Source organism: Anser brachyrhynchus, assembly GCF_964034855.1.
Source record: "Anser brachyrhynchus genome assembly, chromosome: 1".
NCBI classification, from domain to species: Eukaryota; Metazoa; Chordata; class Aves; order Anseriformes; family Anatidae; genus Anser; species Anser brachyrhynchus.
In genome coordinates, this window is record NC_137694.1 from 3,206,368 (window position 1) to 3,229,194 (window position 22,827).

A 22,827-nucleotide genomic window follows, 5' to 3' on the forward strand; every position below is an offset into this window, starting at 1 on the left:
GGTGATCAAAGAGCTCTGTACCCTAGTCAGCATGAGGTGAAATTTTTACAATAATGCTCCCATTGGTCTCTGATTTGTCCGGACAATTATTTTTAGATGTGGTTAAACACGTCTGCAAATGTCGTTTCTAGGCAACCTGTAAGGCTCTTATGAGCTACCTTGCTTAATTATGACCTACTTCTGGTACTGTGTCCAAGTTTCTTAGTATGTATTGAGGTTGATTGCTGGATTGACCTGGATAGGGGGAAAGAAATGTTTGAAATTTATTTAGGAACCATAAATTTGCACTAACAGTGACCCAATGGCATCATACTACAGAGACTATTTAGCAACCTGTGAAGTGTTTCTGGTTGGTGGGTAGTTTCTTACATATGTCCCTGATTTTATACCTTTGGAGATGGCACATTTGAGTGATGAACTGAGGTACATGGGTGAAGAACAGGGTATTTCCTCATGCAAAGCCTTTTTTTTTTTTTCTGGATAAACAGAAAGTGGCAGGGTTTTCTGTTTGTTTGTTTTGTGTGTGTTTTTTTGTTTTAAATTTATTTTTCCAGTATTGATTTCACTTTAAAATTTTTTGGAGCTCAATCTGTTTGCCCAGTGATCTTCAGCCATACGTATCGCATTTCCCTGGAAATTTTCCTGAACAACAAACGAGGTACATAACACCTCCTGCTGCTAGTAAAGAACACTGGATTTGTGGGCCCAGCATGTGCTGAGTTATTATCTGTACTGATGTCTGAAAGTTTGAACTGAAGCCCAAGGGGAGATGGCGGGGTTTAGAATATGGTTAGAACTTCTGCCCTATTAATACTTTCATGTGTCAATGCCACTGACTCAAGGCACCTGGATGCTGTTGCAGATCAAAGAAAAACTTATTAAAGATGAACAGAATATAATTTCAATTCTACTCTGAGTTAATGAGTTCCTTTTCTCCATTCTGCAACTGTACTTTGAGGGAGTTATTCCAACTCCAATGGCTTCCAGTACTGGTTTGACTTATTTCTGTAGTCAACGTCAGCTGGAGACAGCATCATTCAAGACCACTAGACTTCTTCAAAGACTGAATCATAAGATAAAAAGATTTTCTGTTGGAGAGTTTAAGAAGTGGTTGAGTAAATCAGAAGAACCTGAAATCAAATGATCTCCTTTGATGAAGAAGAATCTGTAAGAGGGCAATTAGTCAGTGGTGGTTTGTAACCCTACTTGAAGGCACTCCAGAGTAAAAGCCAACTCCTCTCTTTTAACGTGCTTGTTGAGATAGTACCTGAGCTGGGCTGCTCCAAGCAGTCCTTTTGTAACTATTGGTTTCTCAGTGTGGAGTGTGCCTTTAGGACTCACAAAACTCAATGTTGGGGATTATCTTGACATAAGAAGTAGCAGAGAAAGAAGCAGGCATGGGTGACAGTACGTACCTCCAATTCAAGAAAAAATAGATTTCCAACTTTTCAGAATGAAACTGTGAAACTCTCCAGCTCTTCAGAGTTGGAAAGGGCATAGATGCAGTTTCTGGCCTCACCAATGGTCTTTCTTTACACAGTAGTTAATAGGAGTTTGATTTTTTTTTAATTGAATTTTATTTTTTGTTTGTTTTTTTTTTTTTTTAAATGCTGTTGGGACCAGAGCTGGACTCTGCCTGCTGAAGCAAACCCATTGAGACATCCTGACTTTTGCAAAAACCAAGTTCAACATTCAAATACACAGTCAGGGCTCTTTCACTGTGAAAACACATGACTAAAAAGTACCTGCACACAGCCACAACTTGGGATTCCTGCGGCAGAAGATGAGGCCTGACAGAGGCAGAAGAATTAACCCAGGAATGGGAACAGGCTATTTGGCTTTTGTTGAAGCCACGAAGAGTCAGTTTGTGGTCCTAAAACAAGGTGGCAGCTTTTCAAATATCGTAATCTGGTCTACTGAAAGAAGAGGAAAAGAATGGGAATGATAGACCAGATTCTCATTTGACTTCTGTTAGTGAAACTCTATAGGCTTTGCTGAATTTACATTAGAGCAGCTTCAGATCTGCATCTTTTCAAGTTTACTTCAAATGTCCCCTTTGAGCCTAGAAATCTGGAGAACTTGGGAGCATTTGATGCAATCCCCAAGCAATACAAAGGGGAGCCGGTTCTAATTGGGGCTCTCTCATTAGCATTCGGCACCACACTGAAAAGATGACAAAGGGCTATGGCTGACCTTTCATTTCTCTCCATGTTGCCAGGCTTATGATAACACTTGTTTGAACTTCATTAACACCGTTTAATTGCCTGCATCACAACCAATACAATGTTTCTCTACCGAAGCCTGGCATGGAGGCAGGAATGTGGGAGACTGAAAAGGGGCAGAGGACAAAAAGCAGAAGCCAAAGAGAGTTTCCATTGCACAGGTGTGTGCCCAAAATACCTGCAGTGCTGCTAGGAGAGGAGCTAATGCTTTTTTCTCATCCCTGTGGGTACTCGGACATGCTCTGGCTGCTTAATGTGCCTTAAAAATAGCCCCTTAAAGAAAAGCTGGAAGTCAGAGGAGACATAGCAAATATTATTAAGACTTTGAGAATCTTCCAGTCAAGAATGTTCAAAATAGGCTTGATAGGTTTGACAGGTTTCAGACTAAAGGACATTTAAAGTGACTTCATCCATGGAGTTCAGAATTATAACATCTGCAGTTTATTGTTAACCTGAGCACAAATACTACCTACCCTAGCTACTGCAGCCCAGAGCCTGGGTTTGTGATGCCTTCTCCTTCCTTTCCTTTAAGCAACCATGGTTTGCGTGGTGTTAACCATTTGACGTCAAGGTCTTCAGCTTGTTAGAAAATTGTGAGAGTGTGTCTGGACGACACAAAACGGATAGTCCGTCTCCATTCGGCATCTAAAACCTACATCTCTTGTCAGCCTGTGGTATCAGGGCTCTGCAATCAATAGATGGTGTCCTCCAATACAGTGGTTGTGCTTTCTGTTGGCCATTTTACAGCTACTTTTAAAGACAAAGACAAAATGTACTGGTTTAGTACAATAAAGGCTATACACTGCGCACATCCCAACATTGTAAGTTAGTGAGGTTTTTAGCAGGTACATTGGGGTGACCTTTTAACTCCAAGGGCTTTAGAAGAGAGCATCAAATGACAGGTGGAAATCCTGGCTGTACTTTCAAAAATGCACTTTTCTTCATCTCCTTTCCCTGAGAGAAAGAGGGCTCAAGATACAGCATGCCAAGGGTCAAGGGGAGAGGGTGTTGTCAGTAGAGGTAATAAAACACGGTGCTGGAAGAGGTCTCGAGAGGTCAACGTGCCCGGCTCCTGCCTCAGGGCCGGATCAGCTCTGTCTCAAGCCTTCCTGACAGATGTTTTCTTAAAGTCCTCCCACAACTGAGCCTCTGCTTTCCTCGGGCAATCCATTGCTGTGCTCCCCTTTCCTTCCCATCTGAATGTTTTCCCTGATGGTCAGCCAAAAATCTCCCTGGCTTTAGTTAACGCCTGTGGATCTCATTGCATCCCCAGGGCCATGGGGTGCAGCTTGTTCCCTGCCTCTCTGCAGCAGCTTTTGTTGTGCCTGAAGGCTGTTCACCTGTCTTCCCCTACTTTTTGTCTCGAAAATACCCCTGATATTTTCTTACTGCAGTAACACGCTGCTCTCACACAGTGCAGTTTTCAGCAGCAAGGATGAAAACATGTCTGTGCTCAGAGGGTACAACCTCAGACCCTTGCAGCCTCTGCACTGAGATGATGATGGACAGTTTCTTCTCACAGAAACACTACCTGTGCACCGATTCATTCTTCAGCCATTGACTCAGTGCAGCCCACCCATCCGCTGCCGTTTATTCTGAGACAAAAAAACTGCAGGAAAAGCCATGCACATGCAAAAGTAAAATCCTTTTGCCTAGCTGTCATGCTGTTCGTGCCAAAGTCCAATTAGTGTCCAGCAGCTTGGCCTTGAACCTTTCTGTGAAATGGGATCGATCTGGAGTAACGCGGTCCTGTGGCTCCTGTAGCTGAATCAGCACAAACACGGAAGGTGCGGCTCAGATGCCTCCCAGCAAACTAAAACTGCCTTGCCCTGCCAACAGAGGAACCAACAACGTGTCCTTGCACTGCTTCATCTCATGAAAGAGCTGGCCGCTAGGATGTTCCCAAGCTTCCCTTCAGCCCTTCCCTGCTGTAGCAGTCCCCTGCATCCCTTCCATACGTTTCTTCCTCCTTCAGTGGTCCGGATACAGCCGGCTATTGCATAACACTAATTATGTTATTGCTGTAATTGCGTCTGCCGTCTGCGGCACATGGATTCGTTACAAGCTTTTCATATGCTAAAAAGATTATTAATGAGTGCAGTCCCAACCCAGGACGGCACAACAACAGCCATGACAAAAAGATCTTTTGGAAGGCAATTAGCTCCATGCTAAGCTGCCTAAACCATGGCCTGTGCTGGAAAATTTCAGACTGGAGAGGAAGCATTGGCAGCACAGCTTTTCTCTTCCCTTTTGATGAGTTAATGAGTTGCTGAGTGGCAGCAGGCACAGTTATTCTTGTGAAACAGCCCCACTAAGGAGCCTTGCATGGCTGGTAATGAAGATGAGCATTCACCCTGCCCCTTGCCTAAAGAGAGGGCAAGATGTATTCCCAGGTCACTGCCGTATTGCTTCCTTAGGAAAACAAAACAAAATAAACAAAACAAAACAAAACAAAAAACAAAACAAGAACTTCCCAGGGAAAGTTGAGGATGTTTAAGGAAGAGGAACTGAGGCTAAAAGGGATCATTACTATACACCAGTGCAGCCATAATACTTCCCTATCTGTTGGTGGCAGTGGAAGGTCTCGGGTTCTCCTGGTCAAGCCAAGATGAGGTGAGCTGCTGTGCTAGTGATACCTGTGAAGTCACATCCTATGATCTAGTAATCCTCCCATCATCCATTTGAGTTGCTGATGTGCTTCAGAGGAGGTTGTTACAAATTCCCCCAAATTTCTGAAGGGTTTCATTGCTTCTGATGTCTGATGAACAAATTTTCCTGGCACATCAGAGGATAAGCAGCCTCGAGTTAAAAGGTCTCCCCCTGTGATTCAGGAGAAGCTCTGGTGAAGCTGAGCTCCACCACGCCAGTGTCTCAATCCCCCTTCACAAAAGAACAGGGGGAGAAAATATGATGAAAAAAGGTTCATAGGTTGAGAAAAGGACATGGAGATCATTTAACAGTTAGCATCATGGACAAAACAGACTCAGCATAGGGAGATTAATATAATTTATTGCCTATCACTAGCAGACTAAACAGTGAGAAACTAAAAGCAAAGTAAAAACACCTTCCACCCATCCACACTTTTCTACATCCTCCCCCCGAGCAGCACAGGGGAATGGGGAATGGGGGCTGTGGTCAGTCCCTGACGCTTCATCCCTGCCACTCCTTCACGGTCCCTCTCTGCCCCTGCTCCCTGTGGGGTCCCTCCCACGGGATGCCATCCTTCCCGAACTGAGCCTGCGGGGGCTTCAAGAACTGCTCCCACACAGCTCCATACCACAGGGTCCATCCATCAGGAGCAAACTGCTCCAGCACGGGTCCTGGCTCCTCTCTGCTACGGGGCAGCTGCAGGACTCTGCTCACAGAGGCCACCCCTGCAGCCCCCCCACCAAATCCTTGCCACATAAACCCCGTACAGTATCTAAGCCTCTCCTGGAAACGTCTGGGTGAGGGTCCACAAAAGCTAACCAAAACTGGAGTACAGAAGAATGAGAAAATCTGCAGCATCAGGGCAGCAATTGGTGCACCTTTGACCAAATAGTCATTGTCTACTTTGGTTTCTAGTCCTTTATCAATGAACTTAGTGACAGGACAAGGGGTAACAGTTTTAAACTAAAAAAAGGTAAGTTTAGATTAGATATAAGGGAAGTTTAGATTATCTAATCTAAAGGAAGACATTATTCACCATGAGAGCAGTGAGGCCCTGGCCCAGGCTGCCCAGAGGAGCTGTGGCTGCCCCATCCCTGGCAGTGCCCAAGGCCAGGCTGGATGGGGCTGGGGGCAGCCTGGGCTGGTGGGAGGTGTCCCTGCCATGGCAGGGGGGTTGGACCTGGATGTTCTTTAAATTTCCTTCCCAACCTGGTGGCCATCAGCTTAGTTGTGCTCACAGGAGCAGCGTTAAAGAACATCTTCCTTCACATTTCAGCTTTAGTGTGAGTGCTGTCAGCCACAAGGGCGAAGGCACAAGCAAGCTCACAGACAGCCTTGCAAATGCTGGCAGTGAAAATTCAAGGACCTCTGGGGTTTGGTGACAGCTTCACGGTGGTTTTGAAGGCGTTAGAGGTATGTAAATGGCAGAGAGGCCCTAAGTACCTCTGAGGATCCGGGCTCAAATAGAAGGTAAATAAAGACTCAGCAGGGATGTTGTCATCTCCCTGCCAGGATGCTTTAATATACACATTTATAATTTCTTGAGATAGCAGAATGATGGCTTCATTAGAAACACTTCTGTATAAATAAGTCATTTGCCCATCGCAGAGTTCTGGTGGAAGATTATATGTCTTCTTCCTGTGTTAGCAGCCAGGTTTGATTACTGGTACATGTTTTTTCTTTTTTTTTTTCTTTTATTTATTTTTTTTTCCCAAACACACTTCCACAGTATCTTGGTTTGCAGTCTTAATGGGAACTGACTGCTCAGGTGTGTGATGTGGCAGACTCGGGGACACTTTGGTATATATAGCAGCGGATGATGGCCTGTGAACCCAGCACATTGAAATCACAGCTTGAGAGTTTGTCATGGCTGGAGAGATCAGGAGGACCTGAAATTCAGATCATCACATCCTGATCTTCCCTCCAGGGGAGCACCATGCATTGCTCTTTGTTGTTCAGATGGAAATTTCATGCTGTTCGGAGCATCTTTCTGCAGAGCTGGGAGGAGGACTGGGGAGCTTTCAAGACCCTTGTGAGTCACAGACCCAGGAGAGCAGTGCTACCAAGTGAAAGGGAGATGGGAGAAATTTGGAGAAGCAGACAATCTGTGCCCATGTTTCACTTTTAAAAAGGTCCCATCCCCTCACCCCCTCTCCCATCACCATTTGAAGGAGCATTTCAGCTGGTTTTCAGAGCCAGAATGACAAACAGAGCACAGTGGCTGCTGCTTTCCTCCACCAGCCTTATTTATTTCTGTTGTGATGTAATCCCCTTCACTTTTCATTTCACCCAGCAGGAGGGTGCCTATGCAATATTCATAAGGAGCTGGGCTCTTCTCCATGGGCTCTTCTCAGGCACCATAAATCAATGCATTTCTCTGCATTGCAGGCTCTTTTTTTTTTTTTTCCCCACAAGTCTATTAAATGTGCTATTGCACATGGATGTAAATTCCTTTGGGTGCCAAGGCACACCTTGTGTTGTGGACTCCTGGGTCCACAACAATGTGCTTTGGCCTTGAGGAACCTGAAACAGCATTCTCATGGATGCTACCAGTCCCTGACACTTTATCTTGTCAGAAATGCATGCAGAATACATTTGATTTTGTCCAGCAGCTGATGCTGAGAGCAGTTTGAGTTTTCTGGGACTGGCAAAGGCTGAGGAATATCTATTCTTTTTGCTCACCAACTCCTCCTGGAGGTGGTTCTGTAGGACAGGTTCTCATGGGGTTTCCAGATGGCTCCTTCCCTCCTAGACAACTGTTCAGGGTTTCTTGGGTGTTTGGGGGTTAGGCAGTTTATAAAGCAAAATCAAGCTCAGACCACTCATCAATGGGCAATAATTAGAGCATGGGACTGAATTAGGCTGGGATTTGGGGCTTTTCCTGAGTCCAGAAGGCAAGAAGCTTGTACCTTGAAGGAAGATAATGTTGAGCATACTGGAAGATGCTGTACAGTATTTGAGGTTTGCATGAGATGTTGTGATGAACCAGAGTCTAGATGTGGAAGCAATCAGGCTGGAAGACCATGCACAGAGCAGGGAGAAGGACCTCTGGTTCCTGTGCCTTCCTTGACGGCTACATCAACCCTTCTGTCTGCAAAACCAGGGTAACAACTGAGACCAGCCCACGGCAATGAGGATGGGACTGTGGGGCACAAAACCAGCCTGAAGCAACGCTGGAGCCTTCCGATGTGAAGGAGTTTCCTCCCAGCCCTCTTGCACTGTGTTGTTTTTCACAGGAGACTTCCACAGCTGCCTATCCTGCTCAGTCGTAGAGAGTATTTTCCCACTTGTATGTCTGAAGGATCCTTATCATACAGCACTTCAGCATCCAATTTCTCTGCAGTGGAAGACAGCCTCCATCTCAGCAGGTGTCTCAGTGCTGTTTACAGGACACCTGTCAGCTCTTTTGGCTCCCCGTCCCCTCTGCCTCCTAATTATAAAATTGTGGATTGCTGCAGCTATGGGCTTTTTTTCTTTCCTTTTTTTTTTTTTTTTTCCTTGTGCACAAAATGTCAAATTGCAGAAATTAAAAATGTAAATGATGGCGTCTAATTAACCAGTTGACAGCGGAGCACAGCTGCGAGTGACAGTGACTGATTACCTTCTGTAAACCTTGTCCTCCAAGACCTGCCTTACCCAGGGGACGAAGGACATCGAAAATAGCAACTTCCTTAAAGAGACATTGCTCTGCTGATGAAATCTGATGCGTGGGCAGTGGTTCTGGGGTCTCCATGCCCTGTGGATAAAGCCCCAGTCCTCCTGAACTCAAGGGAAGCAGATTTTTCCCCAGCCAAAGTGGGGATGAGGATATTGAGTCTTATTGATACAAACTATGATAAGGGGCTAGCTTAAAATTTGAGACAAAAAGGATGTGTTGTGCAGCACAGGAGTTGCTGGGATAGACCGGATTGAGTGGGGGAGGTGGATGATCTCAAAACACATGCAGATGTAAGTGTGTGGGGAGCACAAGCAAGCCTGAAAGGCTTTTGGTGTATGGGAGCAAAATCTGGAACACTCAGAGGGCAGCAAGATCAGTGGGACTTCTCCATGGGACTGGAGGCAGTGTCCTTGAATGCCTGAGAAAGGAATCTGGCACCAAAAGGTACTGCCTATTTCATTGACAGCATGGAAAAAGTTTACTGGATGCTCTTTGGGTTTTCAGTCTCAGAATAGGGTTGACTGACTGCAACATGCATCTGTTATTCAAGAATAATGGTTCAGTCTAATTTGTGTTTTGGCTAAGTCATCTCCTTCGTTGTAAAAGAAGAGCATGGCAGGGTATATCGTTGAGCCTGAGAGTGCTAAGTGTGTCTTTTTTCTTTATGGGTTTAGTTTTTGACTTACTCCTCTCTCCCCTTAAGAAATACCTGTAATTCTCTCTTCCAGGTACTATTCAGACATTGCCAAAATGCCAGCAATCAGTGACCAGGACATGAATGCATATTTGGCTGAGCAGTCTCGCATGCATATGAATGAGTTCAACACTATGAGTGCGCTCTCAGAGATATACTCCTACGTTGGCAAGTACAGTGAGGAGGTAAGAGCCTTGGAAGGACGAGGAGAAGTTGTGTAGGTTGTGTACAAGTTGTGTAGGCTTATGTGCCCAGTGCCATTTACAGTACCAACATCCTAAAGCATCCAAGAATGGTCCAGCAAACATGACAAAGGAGCTAAGGGTGACCAGCATGGGTGTTGAAGACCAGGTGAGGTGCCTTAGGACATCTGAAGTGGTATGGCAATGAAATAAATAAATCTACCAAATAACTGATCTTCTAGATGAGAAACCACGTGATCTGTTGCAATGTAGGGGTTTGCATTTAGTCACATCAAGCCCAAACCGCCTGTGTAATTCCCTGCTGGCTGACTGACCTGTGATCTAAGCTAAGTCTGGGGCCCACCTGTAGGGAAAACTGACCCTCATCTGCTGCTGTAAGATTCCAGACTCGGTCATTTTGGAAAATAAATTTAAAAGAGCCCCGTCGCTCCTTTCTTTCTTTCTCTTTTTCCAGATCCTCGGAGCCCTTGATCAAGACGACCAGGCTGGCAAACAGAAACTTGCCTACAAACTTGAACAAGTCATAACCCTCATGAGCATAGACAGCTGAGAACTGTCCTGCCAGGGACACCCTGGGAGGGATAAACCAAGTCGTGCCTCACTCAAGATCATCATCTTTACCAAGTGCAAGTTTTGATTGGCTGTAAGCAGAGTCACCTGAACAGTGCTCCTCTCTCTCTTTCTCTCTTTCTCTCTCTCGTTTCTTTCTCTTTCGAAATCTGTGGACAAAGCGACAAATCCCCAGGGGTTAAAAGAAAAAGACTGCAGAGGAATCTCGGCTCTGGGGACATCGAGACATTCAGGTGGAGCTCTTGTTTTCACAGCTTCCCCTCTGCCTTTGCCCTAGAGAAAAAAAAATATTCCATAAAATAAAACAAAACAAAGCAAAACAACAAAACCCTCCCCCAACATCGCATCATCACTCTACAGATGGGAAACTGGGAGGTCACCTCTGTCATGCTGCTTTAACTGCCCTCCTAGGGATATAACCTCTGGAGTGGACATGGAAAAGAACTCAGTATTACGAAAAGTCTCCCCAAGGGGAAGGCAGCCTGCCTGCCGGGATCCTGGAGGGTAGGAGAAAATCAAGACCCTCTCCTTCAGAGCCATTGCAACTCTATCTCTTGATAGGAACCCCACTGGGAGAGGAACCCCAAAGCTCCCCGCAAAATGCCACAGCTCCATCCACGGTGGGACCGTTGTGGCTCTCATCTGCCTGGGCAAAGTGGTGTTGCTGCTCTCTCGGGGCAGGAGAAGGGTCAAGAAGGGAGGAGGAGACCGACGCTCCCCCGCCCATGTGTTTCATATGGTTATTCTTATTTTTCAAAGAGACCTGTGTTCCCCTCCGTCTTTCCCATTGTGTCCTGTTGGTAGCACTGCGGCAAAAAAGTGCTCTCTCTGCTCAGTGGCATCCCGTTGGTGGTGTTTCTGTTCCTTCTGGCAATGGACAGCACAGCATCTCCCTTGTCCCCACCTCAGCTTGGAAAGCAAGAGCCACAAGTCTCAGTTTGTTCCAGACAAGGAGCTTGGCCTCAAAAACCAGCTAGAGGGTGTTTTTTTTAATTATTTTTTATTTTTTTTAAGATGTTTGTTCTTTCCATTTTGTTTCCTCAACTGAAACAAAGCTGTTGTTTTCTTGTGGTGGAATATCAGAAGGATACCGAAGGGCTTGCCGTGAAGCAAGGTGGTGCATAGGACTGATGGCAGAAGCTTCCTTCAACGCCACTCCTGAGAGGAAATGTCATCACACATCTTGGAAGGAAATCTTGGAGGAAACCCAAATGAAACACTTCAAAATATTCTTCTATCTAGATACTCCCAGTCAAACTGCATGTATTCTGGAGAACCCTGACCGACTGTAAGCTCATTTGCCTTTTGGTGCCAACTCCTGGCCTTTGCTCTTTTCCTTTCCTGGAGCCAGCAAAGCCTTGCTGAAGGCACAGTTGCCGACTGGGAAGGATTTGCTCTCTCTTTGCACTTCCAGAGATCACTGTCACCACGGGACAAGGGTGGGCGATCACCCTGTTCTCTCCTCTGCTCAGCTCCTCCAGAAGAACTACACCTCAACCTGTTTCAATGCCCACCAAGTAGGAATGAGCTCCCGCGTCTCTTCGGCATTTGGCTGGTTATTTTTTGTACAACTGCCAGCCTGTTTAACACTGTAGTTCAGCACAGTGGGAGAATCAGCCCCACAGAGCCTCAGGGGAACTGGAGAACCTTGTGTCTGGTACGCCACGGAGGTCTGAGTTCATCTCTCCAGGAATAAATGGTGCCCACTAGCAAGTGGAGGAGTGGCCTCATGCCAAGGAGAATTAACCCTCATCCATCCTACACCATCCTCTGAGCCACAGCCCGGATTTTCTTTGCACCTGGAGGGCGGAAGGGGTAAAGACAGGGTGTGTAAATTGATTACGGAACGAATGTGTTTGGTTTTAATTATGCCTCTTGCTAGCAAACCCGAACCTCTTCAGAGCAACGGCACGTGAGGGTGTGTAAAGGGGGCTGTGGTGCAAACAGCAGTCAGTTAGCAAGCAGGTTGCGTTCAGCTGAACAGATACACACATAAGCAAGTCTTTCTAAAACCACGTAAAGAACAGCAGTCCAAAATTTGGTGCGTGTGCGGGGAGAACATCACAAGATTCACGTTGAAACAGCAAAACTTAGGGACACGTCTTGGTTTTAAAACCCCAGACATTTCTCTCTTGATTCTAATTATTATTTTGTGCGTGTGCGTGTGTATATGTGTGCGCGTGCGTGTTATTTCCTTTTTGATTTTGCTTGCTTTCTGTTTGATCGCTGAGCTGACGGACTCATCATGCACCTTATGGACATCTCAGCATTTTTAAGAGGCCTGCGCAATGGGGATGATTTGGTTTGGTTGGCTCTGCCGTGGTTTTGTTGACCCATTTTGTAATGTTGGCGCATGTTCCAGATCCATTGATTATGGCTGTGAAAGTGGGGTGGAAGTCCCACCAGAGCCAGCGGTAAGGAAATTACAACAACAACACAAACACAATATTTTTTATAAGTACATAAAAAGAAAAAAAAAATTAAAAAAGGAAGAAACCAAAGGTTTTGACAAACAAAGTGCCACAAGAGATAAATATGGACCCTATTGTCATGCCTTGTACTCACAGCTGGATGGTAGGAGTCTGAGGACAAATAGCTGGCTTGGAGGGAAGTGGTTATGAGTGATGGGCTATACTGCCTGGACATGCGCACATGAAAAGAAGAAGAAGCTGTTAAAAAAAAAAAAAAAAAAAAGTATCAAAGTGAACTGGTGTAATCCTGCACTGTTACTGAAGTCAAAGGAACACCACAGGGGAAATCTGGGACTCACCCTGTTTCTTTTTGATGTTTTCAGGGCTGTGTTTTTGTTTTATTATTATTGTTGTTTTCCATTGTCACTGTTTTATTTCTTCTTGCTGGTACGGAGTTTTTCAGCTGTAAAATATATATATATATATTTCAAGGAAAACTTGAACACCTCAGAGACACTGAGAATGAAACACTTAGGGGAAATGGGAAGTGCCATGAGATTGGTATCTTAACCCTTCCCAAGTCCCCATTTCTCTCCCCCATCCCCAGGATTTGAAAGAAAATGTATATTTTGATTCTCTTTCATCTCCTCTTCCTTTTTCTTTTCCTTCTTCATTTTTTTTTTTTTTTGATTTGGTGCTTGAGCTGGTTTTGGTTTTCACTTGGAAAAATGTGCCAGAATTGTGATGTCAGTGTGTGGGCTTCCTCCCCTGTCCCATTTGGTGTCCTTCCCCTTTCCATCCACTGTCCCAGCATCCCCCCCAGTCTATGAGAGGTCTTGGCATCTTTCTTCTCAGCCTCACCTGTTGAGCTAACTATTTTTTTAACTGCATGTACAATTAAAATACAATTAAAAACAATGACACAAACAGAAGAATGAGCCCTACCACGACGTGAATGAGTTTTTTTCCACTTCTTTTGCCTTGTTTCCCCCAACTCCTCATTGTTCCACAGTTGACCAAAAGTGCTCAGTGTGAGTCGCATTTCACACTGTTTTTCCAGTTACACTGAGAGAAGAGGAGGCAAAGTCCCTCGAAGTCAACAGACAGGTTCCTAATATTCAGAACATACCAGATGATAGGCTGATCTTTGTGAGTTTTTTGCATTTTTTTTTCTCAAACATTACAATCAACACAATGAATGCTGACGCTTGCAGCACCATCAGAAATAAGGAAATGGAACATGTGAAGACTCCTTGTCGTTCTGCTGAAAGAGCTGAGATTATTTTTTCATTGCAGAGTTTGCTCTGGGAATTGGAGGCTGGATTTGAGGAACAAAGGTGAACAGTAATGTTACAATGCAACATGCTCTTTATGAGTGTATTCACCTATCAATGACAGAGTGAGCTGAGGCATAACCCATCATGCTATCGTGTCACATGTTTTTTTCAGACTGAGACTCTTGGTAAATGGAATTTTGGGAAAAGTTGTGTATTATCTGGAAGAAGGTGTTAGAGATTGGTAGCACTTGAACAGACAGCACTTGAGAACTAGGGAAGAGGAGAAATGTAGACTCACGAAGGCATCTTCCTCTCCTAACACACACCAGTCCTTCTTTTCCTACTCTTCACTCTGCCCTGAATATATTTGATGGTTTGGTCATCATGGCATACAACAGCCTTGTTCCATTGGGTCAGAGGGCTTCAGCCAATTTTCTCCAGTGGTAGCTTGGTAGCTTCACTACTGCAGTTGTCTTGTCATGCCACTTCAGCACTGGAGAACATAAATAATTATTATAACGTAAAGAGGATTTACAAACAGAACTGGAGATGGTATTTGTTTTAATTGAGATATGATTACCAAAGTTTCCAGATCTTGTGCATTAGCCCACAGGGAATTGTCCGCATTAGAGGGAAAAAGATAAGCAGATCACATTATTATTATTATTATTACTTTTAATAACTCTATTGAAAGCTGATAAAAAGAAAGTTAGGAGTTTGGGTGCTACTCTCACTATTGAGTCACCGAACACAAAGATCATACATCTGCTGAATTCTGGGATATCTATGATGTAACAACCCAAGAAAAAAAAAAATCAGATAGTATCAAGAGCAAAATTGTTTAAAAGTAAGCCAAAATGCAAAATTCAGATCTGTATTTCCACAATATGTGAAGAGCTTTGAGAGGAGATACCATTTACCATTGTGTGGAAGACTCTTCCAAAGGAAGTCTGGAAACCTGAAAGGACTGAGTTCCAGGGCTCCTCTTAGTGGGGCATCCAGCTGGCTTCACAAAGGACCCTCAAGTCCAAGGACCATCTCATACCAAAAAGACAACCCTGGGCTACTAGAGATGACCAGAACTCCTCCCTCACATCACCACGGCATCGATAAAACAAGTCATGCTTCACTCTCCCCATCAGTTAGTAGAAGCTCATGAAGCAGATGCAACTGATAGCCTGGAGAAATGGTTTGCTGCTGTAAAAGGAATGACAGAGAGGAGGAAAACTGGTCCTGTTTCCCAGATTCCTTGGGGTAGGATCTAGCGTGCAAGAGTGCTCCTCCATAGCAATCTGTTGTTTTCCAGGTGAGCAGTGGCCACTGCTGATAGGGGAAGATGCCATGACCAGATAAGCACTTAACTATAACCCCATCAGTCCCCAAAAGGTGGTTTTAGTCCTCTCTTCTCCTTGGTTCAGCACGCAGCTGAAGAACCTGGTCAGAGGTCTTTCATGCTCATAAAAATGTGCATGTTGTTCGCACCAGGTGTGTTTTCTTTTTCAGTGGCTCACCAAGAATTGCAGCCAGGAGCCCTGTTTTATATATCTCCCACCCTTGAATGAGCAAATCAGTACAAAAATCCAGCTCTTGAATCAGTGACGCTGTCTAAACTCTGCTAAGCCCCTGGTTACCTCCTCTCCTGGGATGAATAGGGAGCCCAGGAATGGAGTTCTTTCTGCAAGCTGGGGAGCTTTGATTATTTACACAGTAAATCGTGTTTCTGTGTTGGCAGAGGCCTCACTATGACAGCTGCTGGATAAAGATGTATTGGCATAACCGCAGCGATGCCAGGACAATTTGCTGTTTGTACATGATGAGTAGTAAAAGAATGGTCCTCCAGGGCAGATGGAGGTCTTGGACTGTCCTAGCTCTTGCCATTTGGTATGCTGTGGAGCAGGCAACTGATAAATCCAGTCAACCTCCACATCACTGGTCATTCGCCACCCAAATTTTCTTGCTTTGTCCCCATTTCAGGGTACAGTTGGGTCCAGAGAGAGCTGCAGTTTCTCCCTCACCTCTGCCACTGTGCAGAGTCCCTTCCCCTCTGTGTTGTCCTGTGGGGGATAATTGATGTGCTGGGCAAGAAAAGAAAAAGAAAAGAAAACAGATTTACACTTCAAAAGAATAAAACCACCAAAAAAAAAAAATAGTGAGGATGTAAAGCTGCTTAGTCTAATCAACCTGTCACGTGTGTGATTTCTGTTGTCGTCGTCATTGTTTGTCCATTGGCTACTCTTCTTTTGTTTGTTTGTTAATCTTCTGTTCTAAAAATGGAGAGTTTACCTCAAATATTTCTTTCTGCTTGGAAACAGATCACCTCAAAGACACTAAGAGCAGTGTGCAGGGAAGCTCAGTGAAGTGAACCTGATTATGGAAAACGGGGAAAGAGGACGTTTAGGCTCTTCCAGCATCCCCTTCTCTTGCTGCTGTGGGCTGAATCTGAGGGCAGTATTTCTGAGCAGGAGAGGCTGCTGTTCACTTCCAGATCGACTGGAACGTAAGAACCAGTCAGGGAAATTAAGGCACATCTGAGCTTGAAGTCCTTTCTGAAGTATCTGAAAGAAACTTGGTGTTACTTAAAAATTTCTTCCCTGCTCTTTCCCCATTCCCTGGAGAAAATCCACTTTCCAGCCCAGAGTGGGGTAAGGAAGCAGAGAGATTAGGTGCTAGCTAAATATTCCCAGCGTTTTCCCCAAGAAATCAAGAGACAACTGGATTATTTAATGCCACAAGACAGGCCCTTCCTAGTGTCTGACCCTGTGTCTTGGACATACACATGAGCCCAGAAGTCTTATTCTCTGTTTTGTTAAAACTTCCACCTTAAGTACAAAATCATTGTAAAGACATATCCTTTCACTACAGTGTTACTAACAGCCTCAAAGAGATGTCAAGACAGCATTAGAAAGGAGGTTGGGATCCTTTTTTTTTTTTTTAGGTTGTTGTTGTTGTTGGTTTGATTTTTCTTTTGAATTGATCCTAGTTAAAGAAATAAATAAAATCTATACTATTTAAATTGGAATCCCGTTGTTACTTGGTAAAGGCAAAGCTTCTGTACCTTTGTTATAATTAATTGTATACCTGTGTATGTAAATATAAGGCATTCCTATTTTGCAGTCCAGAACAAGAAAAAAAGGAAAAAAAAATATTTGTAATATAGAATAAAGTTTATTAAAAAAAAATAAAGAAATAAAAATGCTCTGGGCTCTGATTGCTGCTTCCTGTGGCTGAATGGAGCCAGAGAAAAGGAATTCAGTCAAAGGGGAATTACTGGAGAGCATGCAAGTGCCTAAAGCAAGTCCACATCCATGCCATAGGAGCCCAAGATCAGGCTCTTCCACCATCCCCGATGCATTTCTGAAGCTTCCTTAGCACTCCAAGGAGTCGGCTCCTATTGGCCTTTTGGCCTTGGCTGAAGTGTGCCACCACTCCTCCTTCTTTCCCTTTTTCTTTCTTTCCCTCCCTCTCTTCCTTCCTTCCTTTGAACCTCCCTTATTTCCTCACTCCCTCTGTCCCTCCATCTCTCCTTTCCTTGCTCACACAAGAACTCATTATTGGATTTTTTGTTTTGTTTGTTTGTTTTCAAACAAAAGCTTGAAACTTTTTTTTCAAAGGTTATTTCTTTCCATCTGCATTTGCGGTGCCTTCAGGAGTTCATTTTGAAGACAGATGACAAGCTGCTAAAGTCGGGGATGCCAGTAAAGGAACCAAATCCTGTGGCCTTGAAAAGAAAGTCCTTGATGAGAACCAGCCTCTGATGCCTTTGCCACTACAGCAGAGTAGCAGGCATCACACTAGGTTTGAAACCTAGAAGAGATGTAGGCAGTCTTAGGTGGGCTTCCAAACACCCAGCCTACTTGCATCTTTTCTCCAGGATGTCATGCCAGGTCTGAGGCTACTGCTGGGGTGAGCTCTGCTTCCAGCACTGATGGTTGGCCATGGAAATAGAAAGAAATTGTATTTCCCTATGTGTTCTCTGTGTGCTCTGGCTGGAGGCAGAAGACACATCCCTCTCCAAGGACCAGATGCCTTCATGGGCAGACCTGTAGACCTCTCACCACCAGGCATGGTCTCAGAGGATTTGTTCGGAGCTGAAGAGGCTCCCCAGGCAGTGAGAAATGCAGCCTCCCTCCTTCCCCTGCCTCCTACCCATGCTGTCCTCCCAGGAGGCAGGGAACAACAAGGAGCAGCCGATGGACACTCCAATTTCTCGGCAGTTCAGCTTAAACCAAGAAGTGAAAATCCATTTTCCCTTTCCCACAGCTACTCCCCAACCACTTTGGTCCCCTTATCTCATGGTTATTATCTTATGATGCCATCTTTTGAACGGCTTTGCAAAGGGTAATCTGTAATGAAGGAAGTTACATTCCCCTAAGACTAAGGATGGGCTTGGCCAAGCATGGGCTGGGTTTGTGCTGCCTTAACACAGGTCTACAGAGTTTAACATATCAGCATCATCTTGTATCCCAAGGGACAGGAAACGACCTGAGACACCTCCATTGAACTCAAAAAGGAGATAAAAGATTCATTTTCAATGACCCTGCTCTTGAAGGCAAAGAGATGTACGCAAAGCCCTTTGGAGGTGCAAGGGGGGAGGTGTGATGGTGGGGACTCCCAGAACTGCCATCTTTCATAATTTAACACATCTATGACAATGACACGTGGTGAAGGAGGCCAGAAGTGTCCACATGCTGCCTCTTTGTGTCCCACATTCCCCAGGACCCACAGCCAGTGCTGTGCTTAGCCACCAGACAAAGCAGGGACACAGCTCTTATCCTCACTGCCACCCCAAGAGCTGTGTGTGTGGCATCAGCATCCTCACCAGCATCTTCTGCCTCTGCCTGCCCTTCTCCAGGGCATTTCCCACTGCTCGCCTTCTCTTGGTCCCATACCACTGCCCTATGTTTCACTCAGCAGAGAGGAAAACAGGGTTATGGTTGCATACCTGGATCTGGCGTGACTCCTGCCATGCTCCAAACTGCTAAGCCTGTGTCACCCACTGAGGAATGAGACAGCTGGCAGGTTTTATGGGATTTTCAGGCCACGGTGCCATTATAATACTTGGGGAAAAGAAGCACTTTTTTGCTGAACTTGGGTCTACATGTCTCAGCTCAATGGAGAGCATAGAAAGGAAGCAAGAAAGTGGGCTTCTTATAAAGGCAGATGAAACTCTGACAGCTTTTGCAATAGACTTCAGTGTGATACCACTTAGCAAGTGTCTGGGTACCTGTAGATAAGCAATACATAGCAATACATAGGATAATGAATTAACCGCTTCTGGCCATGGAAATAAGGCATCTCTGCCAGCTGCTCCTAGGGACGCAGCAGAGGAAGAGTCAGGAAAGCAGGCTGAACTGCAGGAACTGATGCTCGAAACTGTCACGTGCAAAGAAGTCTTTCAGATTTCAGCTCTTCTGAATTGCTAGCACACATTTGGAAAAAAAAAAAAAAAAGTTCTTTGACATTTCAAAAGAAAAGAGTTATAACGGATTTTTTATTTTTTTTCAGGGTCTTTTCTGAACATAAACTAAACTATGTCACAAAAGCTTCCTCCAGGCAAAAGGGCTGCACTGAACATTTGCACAAGAATAGTGTTAGGCTGAGTGCCTGCCAGGCGTTGTACAAACACAGCGAATCCCTGTAGAAATAACAGCTTCCATGCCAGCGAGACAAGACAGGAAAAGGAAGAGGTGGGGAGGAAACTGAGGCATGAGGAGGTGAAATGAGTTGCCCACAGTCACGCTAGCAGCTCAGGGGCAGATCTAGGGGCTCCGCAGTCTGTTTTTGCTGAGCGGTAGTCAGTCCAGTCACCTATTTTTGCAGTTGGACATCTCAGTGTATTGCATGCTTGCAAGAATCCAACCCAGATTTCAGGGCACGTGTGGTACATACTGGGGCACAGCTTCTTCTTGTCTTCTTTGCTAAGACCAGGAAACTGCAAAGCACCAAATATTCCCACAAAAACACCGTTCCAAGCACCAAAAGGGGCTGCAATTACTTAGCACAGGCAAATGAACAGATTCCAGGCTTGGGGTAACTCCCTGTTGTCAGCTGCAAGCTCAAAATGTTTGCTTTCAAAGGGATTACACATGTGAGCTTGCTGCTACTTGGTGGAGAACTCACCTATTGATTCAACAAGAGCTGTGCGAGTAGGAGAAGGAAAACATCTGACATGGATGTCCCTGAAAACATCTGAAATGTCCCTGGTCAGCTCCCACAAGGACTAAGCTAGATGTTCAAGGCCAACCAGGTAACTGCAAAGCAAGCAGGAGCAGTCGTACCATATTTCTCTTCACTAAGATCATTAATGTTTCTCTGTCCATGCTGGATTCTCCCATCCACAAGCTACAAAAAATATTTCACATTGTCCACAAAAGGTGATGTCCATTTCCTGAATCTTAACCCATCCTTCCTTCAAGTGACCACTTTCCTCAGCTCTGCGACGTCCCCAATGTAAATGACATCCCCCAGGTGCCCCCAAAAACCTGGCAGGGGAAAGGGCAGGGGAAAGCTGGGAGCTAGCCTGCAGCTCAGATTCCCAAAGCAATCCCAGATGTCAGCTGAGAAGGACCCCTTCCAGCAGCCTGGAGAGAATTCAATTTGCCTTTATTATTTCCCGACTCCCTCACCCGCTTTCTGACACTTCGCAGGTTCAGCTGCCTGCATCGTATTAAGCTCTTCCCCCCACCAGTCCCCTCGCTGGAGGGTTTTTTGGTCCAGCAGCGTACAACTCCAGCTTCAGCTCACTCGTGCCCACTGCATATCACTCGTACGAGGGAACTGAAAAACTCTGCAGGACTGTTCCTCGCTCGTGTTCAGCCTCAGGTTCATTATTTTTCATAAGACTCTGAGAGGGAGGGGGACCGTAAATCTGAGTCGCTTGTCCTGGAGAGACCTGCTATCTTCAGGATCAAGCTGTGCCAGCACACAGCGTGGCAAAAAAAGTGATTCTGGGATCAATGAGGTTCTACTCAGAGCCATCCTCAAGCAGGCTGTATCTGCTGTCTGCAAAATCACATCTCCTCGTACCTGGGAGTCATCTGAGTGACTGTAGGTGTCTTCCCATAAAGTCACCAGCAAAAAAAAAAACCCTGCACGTCCTTCAGGATACAATTTGTCTCATTGCAACTGGTTGGCCAAAACAGATTGGCGAACGACAAAGGAAAATGCTTGTTTCCTGTTGCTGTCCCTGGGGAGGATGGAGAGGAACGAGCCCAGCTGTGGATGGCCACATTGTGCCTTTCTGAAGCCAGGTGGGATGAATCCCACCAGGGGGTCTGCTTTGACCTCTCTTGCTGTAATTGTTTTAGGAAAGGGAATGTAAAATGCTGCTCTTGTAAATGCAGCAGAGCCCCGATCTCATCTGCGCTGTGCTTTGTGTTCCCACAGCCGAGCCAGCATTTGGGAGGAAAGCAGGAATCGGTTTGGATTTTTGCCTTCAGCTAAGACGTTCAAAGAAAAAAAAATGAAACGAGAATAACTGTTTTATTTTTATTATTATTATTCGATGCTTTGAGTTTCCTGCCTTCTCATAAATTCTAATGGGAAGTGTACTCGCTGACCTTACAACTCCCAAATCCAAACATTATGCCAAGATATCTCCACAGGCCAGCTTTCTTTCAGTGCGCCATATGGGATGCAGCCCTTGTTCCTACAACACAGGCAAGCAGATCACCAGTTAGTCACAATTCATGACACACAAACATTTTATGGGCAGGAACATGACAAGCAGATAACACCACCAGGCATTATGTTTTTCCTGGCTACATCTGTGCTAGTAAATAAAAGAAGGCCAAGGTAGAGTATCAAGCACTGTGTTGAAATTGTCTGCAATGCTGAGCTGTCAGCGTGCTCCCCAGCACAATTTTGGGCAGTGCCAGCTAGCACCATCCCAGGCGATGCCCAGACACATTTTGGGAACAGCATGCATCAGGGATACACCAGAGCACGCACTTCTGCCCTGCGTGCTTTTAGACACGGTTGCTTCACTTGGACAAATACACAGAGGAAGATCACAGAAAGACACTTTGGAAAAGGGGTCTTCTGAGTCAGGAGATGTTTGTAATCAAATCTTGGAAAAGGAGCTGCTGAAAAGGTTCAGCCTGTTATGACTGTGATGCATACCTGCTCTGGGCTTGTGTGTTGGCATAGGAGTATGAGCCCTAAGAAATGTTTGTTCTTGGCTGTGAAGCTGGATTTGAATTTAGAAATGTGGCCTTTTGAGGGCTGGAGTGATGGCAGAGAGGAATTCATCAGCCAGAGAAAGTGATGTCCTCCCACGGCATCCCACCTTTGTCTGGCTGGTGCCTAGTTGATCCTACAGGTGCTGCCCCGTCCAGTGTGGTTAACCCTTTGCTGGAGGACCACCAGAGTGCCAGAGTACGGACCCTTGAGGCACAGTCAGGTCCTTTCCTTCTAAGTCTTAGTATGGGGCAGGTCTGCAGGCATGGACATGAGTTTGATCTCATGTCTTGAGTTAGATCTCATGTCCTTGACTTAAACCTCACCCACCAGCTGCTGTATAGGGCAGACCTGCAGACAGCACACAGAGTTTGATATTTCTAAGAAGAGTCAAATGGAAAACTTCTAGCATTCAGGACACCAGGATTGCCTTGGTGGCCGTGCCATGGCTCTTGTCCTGTGCTTTCTTTTTGAAGGATAAGTATAAAAGAAATAAGCCTGCAAACAGTGATCCAATTATGTTAACGGTACCTAAGTCTGCTCTCTGCTTTCACAGTACCCATGCCAAATCAAAATGCATTCGCCAGGGAAACTATCTCATAAAACTGTCCTGCTTTGGATTAGCACAGGCAATCTGATTAAATCCCCAGCAGGGGCAAGACACAACACCGAACTTGATCTCAACTACCACATCAGAGACCTCCAGTGAATCAGATCCAGAAAAGGCAGCTGTGAGTTATGGGGCTGGAATTCCATCAAGGGCTTCTGGGGAGGTCATAAACCACTGAACGACTCTGGCAATCTCCCCCCTCTTCCCGTCCACCATCCACATATAGAATTATAGCCCCATAATTCAACTGGGGTCTGTTTGTCTGCAAGGGGACAAATGCAAGGAGCCATCTGCGAGGGTGTTAGGCTGTAAATCCATCCTTTTTTTCTGCCATTCTCCCATCCCCTACTGCACA

The 22,827-nt window shown here is 45.3% G+C and overlaps 1 protein-coding gene across 5 annotated transcripts in view; it reads left to right on the plus strand.

Moving 5' to 3' along the window:
• Positions 1 to 16,892, plus strand: part of PLXNA4 (plexin A4) — a 425,098-nt gene extending 408,206 nt beyond the window's left edge. For all 5 annotated transcript variants that reach the window (XM_080577830.1, XM_080577838.1, XM_080577839.1 and 2 more), the window contains 2 exons: positions 9,258 to 9,408; positions 9,881 to 16,892. In XM_080577830.1, coding sequence (XP_080433956.1) covers positions 9,258 to 9,408; positions 9,881 to 9,976 — 247 coding nt within the window. In that variant the 3' untranslated portion in view covers positions 9,977 to 16,892. The remainder of the gene's footprint in view (positions 1 to 9,257; positions 9,409 to 9,880) is intronic.
• Positions 16,893 to 22,827: the final 5,935 nt, after the last annotated feature.